Source organism: Squalius cephalus (assembly GCF_949319135.1).
Source record: "Squalius cephalus genome assembly, chromosome: 3".
NCBI classification, from domain to species: domain Eukaryota; kingdom Metazoa; phylum Chordata; class Actinopteri; order Cypriniformes; family Leuciscidae; genus Squalius; species Squalius cephalus.
The window spans coordinates 50,879,530-50,895,132 of NC_137124.1; the positions used below are offsets into that span (position 1 = coordinate 50,879,530).

Consider the following 15,603-nt stretch of genomic DNA (forward strand, 5'->3'; position numbering starts at 1 on the left):
TTGGTCATATTACTATGCCAATATATATTCTGGGCATAACTTAAACACCTAATATAAAAATAATGTATGTCAGTGACACCCAAATCTGGTCTGTGGTTCAAATCTATCCCACCGCATTCTGGACTTCTTGTTTTAGGAATGTTTAAATTGTCCAGATACAATAAAACTTACATTTAACTATAACATTATATTTAATTGGTAAAAATACAGCTGTACCACAATTTATTGAGTCATATTTGCTTTTTATTAATCACAGAACATGCAAACAGGTGTACAGTATGTGCATATACTGAAGTTTTTGGGATTGTTATATTTAAAAACAAATGAAATGTTTACTATCATTGCACAGTATATATATTTTTTCTACATTGTCTAAAATTGGCCCCTGAAGTAATAAAAAAAATAACTTTGTGCAATTTTCAAAAGATTTTTTCAATCTTTTCATGCCTTATTTAATTTTATTTTTTCACCTCACAATAGAGCTTTTCACACTTGAAATAGTTACGGATTCCTGGGTTCTCTTTCAAGGGAACTTCGACGCTGAGTCATTGACGTTATGGCAGTGGTTCTCAAAGTGTGTGGAGCGCCCCCCGGGGGGTGGGGGGTTGCATGGATACTGCAGGGGGGGTGTGGGAGATCAGCAGAAAAAAAGAAAAAACAGCCATTGCAATGCCGTTCAAATGAGTAAATAGCGGTTGGCACTGTGCCTTTATAAAGCGGCCTTCTTCAGACCGTTCACTGTTTGAACAAGCCCAACACAGAATTTGCTTGCCATAGAAAAGAACCTCTTCAGCGGACTGAATCACAAGCTGCTATTTTGAACGCTCCACTCCGCTGCTGTGCGTGTTCCGGTGAGAAGACGAACAAGAAGCTGAGCTCGTGAGGAGATGTCAAAAGCTGTTATATATTGGTGCTTTTATATATTGTTCATTCAAATCATCACTGAAATGCTTTTTGTTTATTAAAATATTATTTAAAAGTTAAGTTCTGATCTATTCTTCTGTCTTACTGTTATATGATTCAATGACATTACAAAGTGAAACTATTGCAGGTGTTTTCATTGCATGTTTTTCAATGTAAAAACTTTGTAAAAAAAACGTTTTTCCGGAATGTAAAAATTCTGGAAATTTCCGTTTTTATAATTTTTTTGTGAAATTATTTGGCAGTCAGAGGTGTGTGTGTGTGTGTGGTTGGGGCAAGATTTGTTGAAGCGGGGAGGGGCGGACCACTGCGTTTGAGTTTGAGAGCCACTGTGTTATGGGAACATCTTCAGCGTGCGCCAGTGTCTGAATCACGTGTACACATGCGCCAATACCATTGGCCATGGGCGAAGTCAGGTGACGCTATGTAGTATGTGACTACGTCTATAAAATGGCACCTGAACACAGCGTCACTAGCTTCTTTGTCTTCAGAAGCTGCTTGTCTGTATTGTTTGTCAAAAGTGTCTGTCTCAGTGTGTTGTAGAGCAGGAGTTTTGATTAAAAAATAAACAAGTTCAGATGTGTTCTGTCATGCACCGCTATGTTTCAGGGGATGACGAGCACAAATTCTGTATTGTATGTATGGGAATGGAGCACGCAAAGTCAGCTCTCGAGGGAGTGGACTATCCTCACTGCAAAAGTAAGTGGCTGGTGAACTGGGAAAAGAATAGAGTAAACCTTAAAGTTACTTTCACAATGTAAATCTGATATGAATAAAACGTGTTGTCTAATTATAATGGAAAGGATTATTATTGCCGCTTCCATAGACATCAGTGTGTATTTTACAAACTCTAAGGCCCGGTTTCACAGACAGGGCTTAGACTAAGCCAGGATTAGACCATAGATCAATTAGGACATTTAAGTAATTTTTATAAACATGCTTAGAAAAAAACATTACCGATGTGCATCTTAAAACTAAAAAGGCACTGATATATTTTTAAGATCAGTCAGTGCAAGTTTATTTCAGTGGAAACAGCTCAGACTTACATTTTAGTCTAGGACTAGTCTTAAGCCCTGTCTGTGAAACCAGGGGTAAATCTATTGTTTTTTTTTAGTACTTATGTGAATTTTTTATGTCTGAAACCTAAAATAAACATTATGTGGTTGAAAATACTGAATAGTTGTGACAAGCACTGAGCGCGTCCGTCTCTGGTTCAGCGCCAGCCAACGTGCGAAAGCACATTTGAATTTAGCAGTTAATCACGTGATGCACTGACAATTCTAATCACACCGGTATGATTGTATGCTCCAGGGACCAGCCAAGAATGATCACACTAGTGTGATCATATGTACGAAAGGGTTAAATCGTGGGGTTCACAGATGGAACTCTGGATGAGCCTGAGATGGGATTTCTTCTGGTCTGGACAAGGACGTGCCTTCCGTGGGGTCTAGCTTTGAGGAGTTAAATGTTGAGGGAGGCTTTGATTTGGGTACAGCTGGCGGGCAGCCCTCGTATTCTAAATCGAATGAGGAGCTGGTCGAGGTTTTTACTGGAGCGGTGGCCAAACTAAACATCAAATGACCCGGTCAGAGGAGGGAAGTGCTTCATAGTAAACTGGATGAGATTTCTTAAGAGTGGTCAGGCCCAGCCACCAAAACGAAACCTCCTCTTCTTTCCCAACCTCCATAATTAAGTCACAAGATCATGGAAATCCCCGTATTTCACCTGTGTTCACAACCCCGCAACATCAGATTACGCGGCTATATTGGGGTTGAGTGAGCATAGGTACAAGTCGATCCCGCGTGTTAAGGATATGCTTGTGGGCTATCTCTCTCCCGCCTTAGCATTTTCAATAAAAAAGCTGGTCTTGCCTTCTAGGCCATGTGGCACCAAATCTGCTTTGGTTGCCAAGGCCTATGAAGCAGTGGATCAGGCTAGTGGTTCCCTGCACACCATGGCGGTGTTACAGGCCTAACAGGGTGACCTGCTGAAAGAGCTGGATACCAAGGGCCTTGGGCCAACAAACCCACGATATCAGCCTTTCTATGAAAGCAACGGTAGCTATGGAGAGGCACCTGTTGCTAAATTTGTCAGGGATCAAGGAGAGAGAGAAAACATTTCTGGAGGATACCCGTCACGCGAAGAAGCAAACTGAAGCATTCCAGCATCCCTCGTCGGGTCCAGCAGCCTACAGCCTCAACCTCCCATCCCGAGGCAAGCTCTAGGAGGAGGAACAGAAGGCCAGTGTGGTGACTTGTGTCCCCCCTTGCAAGGACTGGGGGCCCGGATGCAGCACACAGTCCCAGCCATCTGGGACAACAGCAAATTTCAGGACTGTCATTGCTGCACGTGTGGCTAAAAAGAAGTCCTGATGCTAGGGCCATCAAAGCGAGCCCCTTTGGGGGAGAGGGTTTGGTGAAACAAGATCATGCCTCCTCTCTGTCTCTATGCATTCCTGGAACTGTTCTGCCAACTCTGCCACTCTCCATTCATATATCTCTTTCAGTTGTCAGTTCAGTTGTCTCCTGCCAGCAAGCCGTTTCAGGGCACCAAGTTTCAGGCTCCCCACAGCCTGCACCCCCATCCTCCCCAATAGACTTTGTAGGATTGAAAATAATCCAAGATATTTGAAATGAACAAAGACATTTGCTTTACTGTTTTCCACCCCCTCTTTCTACCACAAGAACCATTTGGGGTTTCTAAAGGCACAGAGGGGCTGATAGCGATCAAGGCCTGTAGACCAAGATGTGTGTACTTTGGGGGTCTATGAATTGTCACACCTTTAGTACAATGGGGGAAGTTGTAATTATCTGATTGGTCAGCTTGAATGTCTCACATTTGGGTTTTAGTTACATGGTCAGAGAAAGGATAAAGGAAGATTGTAACTGTGGCTCTGTCTCTTTTATGCTCTGCCTCTTCTTTCTCTCTCGCTCTCTCTCTCTCTCTCATAACATTTTACATATGCTGGGTACAATTAATGGTATAAGTTATCATCATCTCATACATCTATTTTGTAACTATTTTAAGTGTAACCATAAACATATTTTGTCATTAAACCTTTTCAGTTACAAAGGATGTGCTAACTAGTTTTGATTTGGTATTGACTTTGAAGTGCTACTTATTGCAATACAATATTGTCACTCTCTATAGCAATGCTCTCCCACATATTAAGCTATTGTAACTGTGCTTATTTGCGTTGTTGGTATAAGTAGCAGTGGGTGGTAATAGACAAGAAATGTACAGTTCTCTACCATCTTGCTGACAATGTTTCTTTAGTCATTCGGCAGTCTTGCACACTGAACCCCTGCAGGAAATCCACCCTTACAACATGAAGGGCGCATATTTTCATATAGAGATATTGCCTGGAATGCACAGGAGTCTCCTGAGGTCTGCATTCAAGAGTGAAGTTTACAAATATTTGGTTCTTCCCTTTGGCCTAGCCTTGTCTCCTCGCACCTTCACAAAGTACATGAATGCAGCTCTGGCTCTGTTGTGACTTCAGGGCATTCATATACTCAATTAAATAGACGACTGGATACTATAGACTCAGTCGGAGGAGTTGGTGGTTCAGCATCGAGATGTCGTCCTTGCTTATCTAAGGTGCTTGGGTTTAATATTAAACCACAAGAAAAGTGTGTTGTCCAAGTAGAGGACCACGTCTCTGCATAGTTTGGGATTTGACTATGATGCGGACACAGATGTCTTCTGCTCGGGTAGAGTCTATTCTCACCATGGTGGGCAGCTTGAGGCTAGGTCAGGAGATTTCCATCTGTCAATGCCAGACACTTCTGGCGAGGGTCCATCATAATGGGGTATGCCTGCTATTAGTAGCCCCGTTCTGGCCGGCCCGAGTATGGTTCTTGAACTTAGCGTCTCTCCTGGAAGTGTCTTCTGGAAGGCTCTCCTGGAAGGCTCTCCTGGAAGGCTCTCTGGAGATTCCGACCAGGAGGGACCTTCTGTCCCAGGTTAGGGGGACAATGTTTCACACCCGACCAGAGATTTGGATCTTGGTATGGCCCCTGAGGGGTACCAGCTCATAGATTCTGGTCTCTCAACTGAAGTTGTTTATGCCATTCTTAATGCTAGGGCTCCCTCTACTAGGAGACTTTATTAAATGGCATCTCTTTTTTATAATGTTGTGAACAGCGTCATCTTAAACCAGTTTACTGCCTGGTTAGTTCAGTACTGCAGTTTCTGCAAGAACATCTCTCAGCAGGACTGACCCCTGCTACCATGAAGGTGTATGTGGCCGCTATTTCGGCTTGCCACATTCACATTAATGGGGCATCTGTGGGGAAGCATGTCATGGTGTTCCAATTTCTGTGTGGTGTCAGATGGCACAGGCCTATCTGCAGACTGCGGGTTCCTTCATGGGATCTCTCTATTGTATTAGAAGGGTTGTCGGATGCTCACTTTGAACCTTTGGAGTCTGCCACAGAAAAGCTTCTGACTCTTAAGGTAGCTCTGCCAATAGCTATAACTTCTCTTAAAAGGGTAGGAGATTTGCAGGCCCTGTCAGTTGCCTCCTGTCTTGACCCCTGGACTGGTCAAGGTGATATTGCACCTTGGTCAGACTATGTTTCAAAGGTGCCTTCATCACCATTTCATCCTGTTGTTCTTCAAGCCTTCTCCCCTCCACCGTTTGACTCTTTGGAGCAGGAGAGGTTGAGTAGATTATGTCCAGTCCGGGCACTTTTTACAGTACGTCCATCGCTCAGGCCAGTGGCCTAAAGCCAATCAACTCAATGTCTGTTTTGGTTCTACCAAACAGACTATAAGACATTGGGTTTTTCAGATGCGGTTTCTCTCACCTACGAGATGCACTGTATCGCTTCGCCTCTAGGTGTCATTTTACTCGGAGTGTGGCTGCCTCAAAGGCGTAGGCAAAAGGCACGCCTTTGCAAGATGTTTGTGCTGAGACAGGCTGGTCCTCTCTGCACACATAAGATTTTTCACTCTTGATGTGAATTCAACCCCAGGATCTCAAGTTCTTTTGGCTTCTTCGGACGAATAAATCTGGCGACGCCGTGTTCAGGCATCATTTTATAGACGTAGTCACGTTCTTTGTAGTGTTTGTCCGTGGCCAATGGTAATGGTGCATGTGTACACATGATTCAGACACCGGACCTTCCCATAGTGCCAACGCAATGACACAGTGTCTCGTTCACATTTCCTGTTTACATAAAGACTTTAGCACCGTGCATCCTCATATTATATTTTGCCGACTGTACTATCAAGTTTATACTGAATGGAGTCTTCAGACTATAAAGGTAAGAATGAAACTTCTCCAATTTTCGTGTTTTCTGTCACTATTTGACATTTTTTACTTCAAACAGGGAAACACAGCCTGATGTTTAGATTCCTCATTAGTGTCTGTTTCTATGGGCTGTTATACGTAAGCCATCTGCCATATTGGAACGGTCAAATCCGGTCCATGACCACTCAAAAGCAAGTTGACTGTGCATCTACAACCTAGTTATTCACATGTATATCTATAGATATATATTGATTTTCACAGCATTTAATTTATCATTAATGTGATAATTCTGCATATGGATATTGCATATTGAGTTATACATAAAAAACACAAACCTGCACATTCTCACCTCTGTAAGGTTATCCCATTTCATCTGGAATTTATAGCTCTGTGGTTTTACAGCCATAGGCTCCACAATGCTGTGAAATTTTCAATGAAATTTCATTGATTTGTATAGTGCGAGTGATGACAGCGTCATGTTAACCTTTCCAAGATGGCGAACGTGTCAACGTGTGTGGAGTGGCCAAATGTGGATCAGGGTTTCATAACCCCAGGTAAAAAGCGGTGCTAACCCCGATTCTAAATTACAAGTGTGAAACGTTCCTTAACCCAGGGTTAAAAGCGGGGTTTAGAATGACAATAACCCAGGGTAAAACACAGTGTGAAAAGCCCTTCTCATGTCACACATAATTTAATCTAATACCTGATTAAAGATCTCTTTAAGAGATACCCGATTAAGAGAACCTTTGCATTTCTGATGATTGAAAGTGAGCATCAATGCTTTTGGGTTTTAATTCGTTTTTTCTTCTGGCTCTTTCTGGATTTCTGGGTTTTGTTTTTACCTCTTTTTCTCTTATTTTGAAGTGTCCTTGCTCCTGATTTATTTGCAGATATTTGTTTGGACTGATTGACTATCGTCTTTTGAACCAAGAGTAATTTTGTTTCAGATGAGGTTGAAGGTGAGTGAGTGACACTTGCTTTTGATGTCCTGTGGATGCTTTGAAGAATAGTTCCCATTTTGAACTTTTGAGGTATTCTTTGCTTCTCTTTAGATGGCTTCCTTTGGGGAGCGAGTGTAAATGTCAATAATGAGTTTGGCTGCACAGTTGTTCTTCCTTTTCGATGTCTAGATGTTTGTAGATTCTTCCGTTTTTCAAATGGGTTCACCAACTTTTGACTAAGCTGAGATGTTCCCCCTTTTGTATAGTCAACTGGAGCACAGTTTCTTTGGTCCTTTGCCAGTCTAATTCGTTTAGATTTAGAGGTTCTTTGTTTGCCACTATGTGACAATTTGATTGGCACTTCATTGCATGGAAGGTCAACGGTGCCACTTTTCTCATTACTTAGATTGGTGGAATTGTATGGTGTTGAATCTTTCAATACTGCCACAGGAGCGAGCTGAACCATTGTGCACCTGCAGTTAGAGATTAAAAAAATCAGTTACACCAGCATAATGTTACTCTGGGCTAAAGGACAATACTAAACATACTGCTGTCAACATTTTTCTCAAAAGTGATTCACTACAAAAAGTTAGTAAATGGAAAATGGCTGAGGAAACAAGACCTATACTTTCAACTAGGGTTTCAAGCAGCCCTGTCAATTAGTGCAAGCATAATAGACAAAATAACTGCTTTCACACATTAAACTTGGTAAATTACTCTAAAAAATTTTAAGAGAGGTATTATTCTGATCTCAGATCAGATCATTCTCAGATCTGTATTATTCAGGTTCATAACTGAGTGCATAACTGTTTGGGAAAAGTAACCTCTGCATGGTACTTTGAGAGTGACTTTCTTCACAGGACTCAACATGACTTGCTTGAGGTAAGCCATAGCCTTGACTTGTTTTATTTTGTGCACTGCAACTTGAGACTTGACTCGACGACTTCTTTTCTTATGACTTCAATGTGGGTAACTTACTCCCACCTCTGGCACAATGTTATTACAGAGAAACTCATCCTAGAATGTAAAACCAAGATTATAAAGGAATGTCCAAACAAATATAAGTATATATCGGAGACAATCAAGGACAATGAGTCCAGTAAACTTTGTTAATTGTTACAGGATTCACATTTAACACAGAAACTGGAATAACAGGCTGAAAATCTATGAAAGACTATGAATGAACATACTATAATGATGCCATACAAATTATTCAATGGAAGTAATTTGGTTATGTCAATGAAGACAGCTGTGTGAATTATATAATTATATATACAATTACAGTGTTTTTATCCATTCTGCATTTTTGCTTGCAAACAGAAGCATGAAGCAACATTTTTGGAATGCATTATTTAATTTCTTGCACTCACATTCCAAGCCAGTTGTACTGTGTGCATTGCCTCTTTTGAATCAGCTCAAAGCAGCGGAGTTTCAGGACGTTGAAAAAACTGTAGCCCACCATGTTGGAGATGGTGTCATTACCATTGAGAAGGCATTGTTTAAATCTAACAGAGATAGGAAGATACAAGACAGAAATAAATATGATTAGCATGAAATCTTTTGTGTCTCAATGTCAGCTAACCCTTCCATTAAACACATGCTTAATGTATTTACATTTAAGCATTTAGGATTTTGTTTTTGCTTTTTTTATTTAAAGCAACTTTCAGTGCATACAGTTTATCAGTATTTGTGTTCCCTGGGAATTGAACCAACGACTAAACCGGTAAACTAATTCACTTAAAGGAACTTAAACTTAAAGGAATTTTCTGTGGATTTTAAGTTCCCAGCATGCTTTGCATATGATAAGTAGAATCAATATTGAAATTTAGTGTTATTTTGTGTTGTGATCTGTTAGGTTAAGTATACTAGCAGTTAAAATAAACCACATTAAATTATTAATAATTCCCGTACCACCACTCAATTATGTTGAAAAACTTTTATTTAACTTAATATGTGTATTGTAGTTTGTTGGTTAGAAGTTGTCATACCTCAAATAGATTGCTGTGTTAATTTTTTGAGACAACATTTTTAGAGTGTTGCACATCAAAAGAAAGTCCTTTCTACATGAATTACAGGCTGTCCTGCTGAAGATATATATTCTTTTTCTATTAAAACATGCAGTGTCCTAAAAAAACGTATACGAGCCATATAAGGATAACATACATAAGGTGAACAAACAGAAAGGATGAGTTATGACTCTAAAGAGTCTCCCCTGAGGATCTGAAAATGCCTCTCATCTGTGGAATGTGAAAGACCCCAGAGCTTCTGTGCTCACCTGTGGTCACAGTCACAGTGGGAGACCGTGAAGAGGGTGGGATTGAAGACACCAAAGTTCACAGAGAAGGAGCGTATGATGTGCTCACAGTGATCATGTTCTCGGCAGCATCTATCCGCATGCACAAACATACCTGATAAAAGAAGAAAAATGTAGTCTAAATAATCAAATAACAAATATAGATTATTTACAATATTGTAAAATAATACTGTCCTCATTATTATGTAGATTATCTGTAATAGAATACAACTTGTAACATCTCAATAAAATGTAATGCGCAGGGCACATTTCTGTTTTGCGTTGTTTTGCACAGTAACTCTTCCGTTCTTGACTGTCATGTATAACTCTATGACACCCTCTGTAATTATATTGATTTACTGATGCACAACATATCTAGTATTAACTGTAATAACCAGGTTATGTTGCAGGGACCTCCCATGTCTTTTCGAGGACATGCCATACATTTACAGACAGTCAGCCACCCAACTGGTGAACGTGATTTCACCAAGTACCACATGTTCCTGAATCAACATCTTTGTTGATCCTGGAACAACTTTCCAATCAACCAATCAGATTTGAGGGACAAGTTTACAGTTTATGACAAGTTTAGGCTTAGAACCAGGGTGAGGTGCCTTCAACATCAGTGTTATTCACCTATCATTTCCCTCTGATTGTAGGGAAAAGTTATGGGTAGGGTTAGGTTTAGGGGTAAGGATAGGGTAAGGACAAAATTTTGGGACAGGAATGGTATTCCAGGATCAACAAAATATGTTGATCCAGGATCATGTCTTACTTGGCAAAATCACGGTGACCCCACACAACCACCCATGAACCTGGCATGAAAACTGCACTTTGATTTATCGCTCTCAGGAAAACCGCTTAATATGTAGCAAATAACAAAAATAGAGTTTTTTTTCACACCAATAACATTCATAATTGTAAAAAAAAAAAAAAAAAAAGAAGAAGAAAAGACTCGACAGCCCATCGGCTAATCTTCAACATGCTTGTTCTTAAACATTCATTTTGGATCTATTTTTACACCGAAAAAAAATAAAAATGCTGCGACAGGTATGATTTAGTTTACAGCATTTCTCATTCATTTCTGTGGAATCAGCAAACAGTGATTGGGTGTTTCTCAAACGGAAGCAATGACGTCAAGGCTGTAATGTGATTGGTTATCAAGGCACACATTATCCAAGTAGGCCGTTGCTTTTTCCCCAATGGTAGAGCCACGGACCCTTGTATCTCCCAATAATAAGACTATTGCTGGGTCCCAATTCGCCTACTTATACTGCACCCTAAAAGTATGTACACTTTTAGTGAATAAAAAGTAAATACTTTTGAGTGTGTAGCAGAAGAGTATGCAAGCTTTGGGACATACTCATTTCAACATATGATTTGGGATGCACTAATTCTATTTTCGAATACTATTTAGGATGGATAGTATAAGAATTGAAGAACACACCGTATCGCTGGTTTCTAGTAACCTGAAGACCTTGATTAGTTGGTCCAGGTATGATTAATTAGGGTTGGATCTGAACTCTGAAGAACAGTGTCCCTCCAGGAACTGAGTTTGACACCCATGCTCTAAGGCCTTTGTAACATGAATACATCTTTGCATTGTGTTACAGAATATTTGATACACTCAACAGCTCCAGCAGCATTTTATGCAAAATGCTTAATTTTGTACTGGTATGAACAACAAAATTAGTTCACTAGTAAGGGGGAGACCGGGGAGTGTTGTAACACGGTGTCAATTTAACACTGTCAGTTTGACAGGTCAGAAAACAGCTGTGGTGTTGGCATAAAAATCATACACTCCCATCTCCTTTTTGAGTTCACAGGAGAAGTGGTATGTGACTGTGAGAAACATTGTAGATTTTATGACCCAAAAAATAAAAATAAAAATTAAAAAAAACATTCAGGAAAGAAAGTAACTTTTTTTATCAAGACATTGATACAATTATTTTCATAACCTAAAGTATCCATTTATCTAGTTTAATTTGATGCTTTGCATTCATGCTAACTTCAAACCCACATGTTAAAACAATTAAAATCACATTTTATGGCTGTTTGGGCTAGGGATAGATCAAGTTCATGAAAAATTACTGTTATCAATCAAATCCTCTGTTGAGGCAGTCACATGAGTTTTTTGTTGCGCATCAAGGGATTTGTGTGGTAAATGTGTTTTCGTTTAGGATAAAAATTATCTAAAAATTGTAGGATAAAAATGATCTGCCTCAGGTGAGCTCAAAGGTTTTTTGCGCACATTTTTAGAATGTATGCGCATCTTGGCGTTTCCGTCCAGGGTTTTTTTGTGTGATATTTCAAAGTTGACATAAAAATAGATGGATGGCAAGCTAGTTACTGAACCCTTATGTGACAGGAATACACACACACACACACACACACACACACACACACACACACACAGCAATAGTTTTTGTGCTAAATTAAGTCCTAAAAGAAATACAATGTTTTTTGTTTTGTTTTTCATTTCAATTGTTCACTTTATTAAAAACTAATAAGTATTCTTTGTTCTTCAATAAATGTATTGCATAAATTGGATAGTATGGATCTTATTTCAGCAAATTACCAGTTTTTGTTACATCTATCCCAAGCTAGTGTTACAACTCAACCCAGTAGTTGGGTAGGTTGTGACAACAGAACTCTCTGTATTTGATACTCACATAATCTGTGATTGTGTACATGTCTAAGTGAGTTTTATTTGTTGTAGGTGACTACTGCCTATTAAAGTTTGAGAGACAAACTTTTTATAAGTGAACTGAACAACACTTTTAACAAAAATAACCATTTTTTCTTAGTGTGACGAATATTTTAATAATTCACTATAACCTTTTGTGCAATGGAAAGGTTACATGGACGTTAAAGGTTATTTATGGAACCATCAATGCCAATAAATAACCATTATTTTTAAGAGTGAAGGCATAGGAATTTATGGATGCAGACCTACCCAACTGTTCATAGTCATTGGCGCTTGTGCCTCGTCCACACCAAAGTGTTCCCGGTAAAACCCATGCGCGTTTATAGCGACTTTTTGCTCTTGAATCCATGGACTGACCTTGGTTGACGTCTTCTTTGAGCAAAGTGAAATTGAAATTTGAGTTCATTTCACACAGCCTGGCATCTTCCAATAGCGCACTTATGTTGAAGCGGAAAGGTAACATTTCGGCATTGTCATAAGCGCGCTCTCCACGGCAGAGTGACAAATAACGCGTAACTAGGGTCCTGTCGCTACTCATGATACAATCTTCAACGCGTTTCTCTGATGTCCACTTGCTCCAGTAAAAGAGCGGAGGTGCTAAAGCGTCCAGTGAATGAGTGAGAAAACTAACCTGATAACTCCCGTGTTCAGATTTGACGAGGAGGCAAAATGGTGCACGTTTCTGTGGCGTTACAGCACCGCAACAGCAAACCACTACTAAAAGCTTAACAGCAAGAAATAGACTTACGATACGCGCATCTTGCAGATGTAATGACATAATTGCCTAGATTTAGCCTTTAGCTCTACGCTTTGTTTAGGGTTAGAAACAGTATCAAATAGCACGTAGCTAATTTTTCAATCTGTTTAATTGACGTTGATACCAGGAAAAATATGCAAAATGAAAATCAGTTAAACGCAGATAATCACCATCTGTCTGTTTTAGTCCACAATGAGGACGCCGCATGAAGAAGAATTTGATCTGTGAATGATCAGTCGAATGAAAATGAATTTGCCGGTTCTTGAATGTCTGTTAACAGATGTCGAACTGAAATTTGAGTTATCTACAGCCAGGTTACAACTTGTAACCAATGTGGAGCTGAAATGACACTAGTCACATGACTCGAAAATCAACAGAACTCCGTTTACCGAGGATTTGCTGTCCAATGACCCGAGTTGAATCCAACTTATCCAAGCAATAGAACAATTGCAAGATTCCTAATTTGAGACATTGGCTGTTACATTGCGATGCAGCATAAATCTGATCTTTTGATACAAATTGTCACGGTTCATGGATCCGTATGCTCATTTCTCTCTCTCTGTGTGTGTGTGTGTGTATGTGGGTGTTTCTGCAACTACTGGCACTTTTAAGTCCCAGGAGTGAAATTTTTGATTTATGTTAAAATTTGTCATTTGATGTTTCATAAATATAAACGTAGTGTCAATACACACCTTGACATAAAAAATAATGAATAAATAATATGATTTAATGTAAAATTATGAAGCATTTATAGTTCCAAACACCATTTTTGCTCATGTCCCACACCCATGGTTTCAATGTTGAGATACTTAAAATTAGCTCATTCTTTTACAATATGACATTATTTCAAATGGAATTGTTTAATATACAGATTCATTTACAGCATCTTAAAATTCTTTGTATTATTTACTGATCATTTTTATGATTTTTTTTAACTAAATGTGCCTGTCCCACACTTTTGAGTCCTTACCGCAACAATGAAAAAAACCTTTTATTATGAAATGTTATCGAACATAAACAAGTCTAGTTTCTATGGAAACAGAAATGATCACTTGAGCACATTGCTGACAGACTGGGCCACCACACTACCTCACTCACAAGATACCAAAAAAATAAGGTAAACATCACCTTTTCTGCTCTAGTATTTATTGTGCGTCCTTACCTTTCAGCTTAATAATTGTGTATTTTTTAACTACATTTTAAAAATAAATGTATATTACTGTTGAATTCATGTATATTAAGATGCTAAGAGTCAAAACTAATGTGGTAGGCCTTGCTAGCTGCCAATTAGCTAAAATATTAGCAAAAATGTCATTTCCGCAGCAAATTTAGGTGTTGCGGTAGAGACAAATTCAAGGTTTACTGTATATTAAATTACAAATATTCAGTATATTATTTGTAGTTAAGTATATATTAGTATATATATATTAGTATATATATAAACATGACCTTTTTTACATTAAAAAATGTAATTTTGTCCTTACCGACACAAGATGTCATTACCGCAGCACTGCTCTTTTTTCACATTTTCATTTGCAAAAAAATATTTTTACACTTACACTGTAAAAAATTTCTAACCCTCCCAAATCAAAAATTTCAAGTGACCGATAACATCTAAATTTTTCAATTGGCCTAAGTGAAATTCTGTAAATTTCAATTGGCCCAAGTGAAAATCTGTACATTTAATTTTTTCATTTACAGAATTTCACTTGGGCCAATTGAAAAATTTAGATGTTATCGGTCACTTGAAATTTTTGATTTGGGAGGGTTAGAAATTTTTTACAGTGTAAGTTGAGATGATTAACACATTGAAATTGCAACATCTGTCATAAAAGTTAATTATGTTATCTTTTGTGTGTATGGAAACAATTGACATCTAAGGTTACTGTAAATTTTTTACATGGCATAGAAAAAAACATGAAATTCGTATAATTTGTATATATTTTTTTTATATCAGTATTTACAAAACTGCATCAAATTTGAAAAAGCTATTTAAATATATTAAATTTTAATAGAAATTACTAAAGAAAAATGTATAAAATGAACGCTATTGTAACGTTGCGGTAAGGACACTTTTTAAGAAGATGACCCGAAAAACATAAAAAACATAAAAAAAACTTGTTCCAGATTAAAATCTTAACAACTACATTCTATTTTGTGTACATTTTTATATGTATTATAGACTGTGATGGTTAAAATTGAAATTCATAGAGGTTGATTTTTTAAAAATTGGGATAGTCAAAAGTGCCCGTAGTTGCAGAAACACCCATGTATGTCTGTGTGTAGGTCCACACGTTGGGCTTGTCAGGGTTAATTAATCACTGCGCACCTGATGAGTTAATCAGAGTGGGCACAGGTGTAACTCTTCTGCACTGTCTTTATCTGGCTGGCGTTCTGTGTGTGTGTGTTATCGGATCGTTGTTGCTCATGTCTTGCCTTGCTCTCCGTCAGCTCTTGTTTTATTAATCTAGTTGACTAAGCAACATTTCAAATTTTCATTTAATTTAACATGAGGAACTAAAATAGGCCTACCTAATACTAAAACTTTAACGTGGTATAATGCCCTTTTCACAAGATGTAAAATAAGTCTCTGATGTCCCCAGAGTGAGTATGTGAAGTTTTAGCTCAAAATACCCCACAGATATTTTTATATAGCATGTTCAACTTGTCAGTTTTTGAGGGTGAGCAAAAATGCACCGTTTTGTGTGTTCCTTTAAAGGATTAGCT

General features: G+C 38.5%; 1 protein-coding gene across 1 annotated transcript; it reads right to left on the reverse strand.

The window, feature by feature from the left end:
• Positions 1-6,952: 6,952 nt before the first annotated feature.
• LOC307155270 (group 3 secretory phospholipase A2) lies at positions 6,953-12,985 on the reverse strand (the record flags this gene model as incomplete). The annotated part of the gene is made up of 4 exons (XM_079865832.1): positions 12,369-12,985; positions 9,395-9,527; positions 8,490-8,624; positions 6,953-7,592 (listed from the first exon to the last, which is right to left on the reverse strand). The coding sequence occupies exons 1-4, from the start codon at positions 12,895-12,897 to the stop codon at positions 6,953-6,955; spliced, it is 1,437 nt and encodes a 478-aa protein (XP_079721958.1). The 5' UTR covers positions 12,898-12,985.
• Between the last annotated feature and the right edge of the window lie 2,618 nt (positions 12,986-15,603).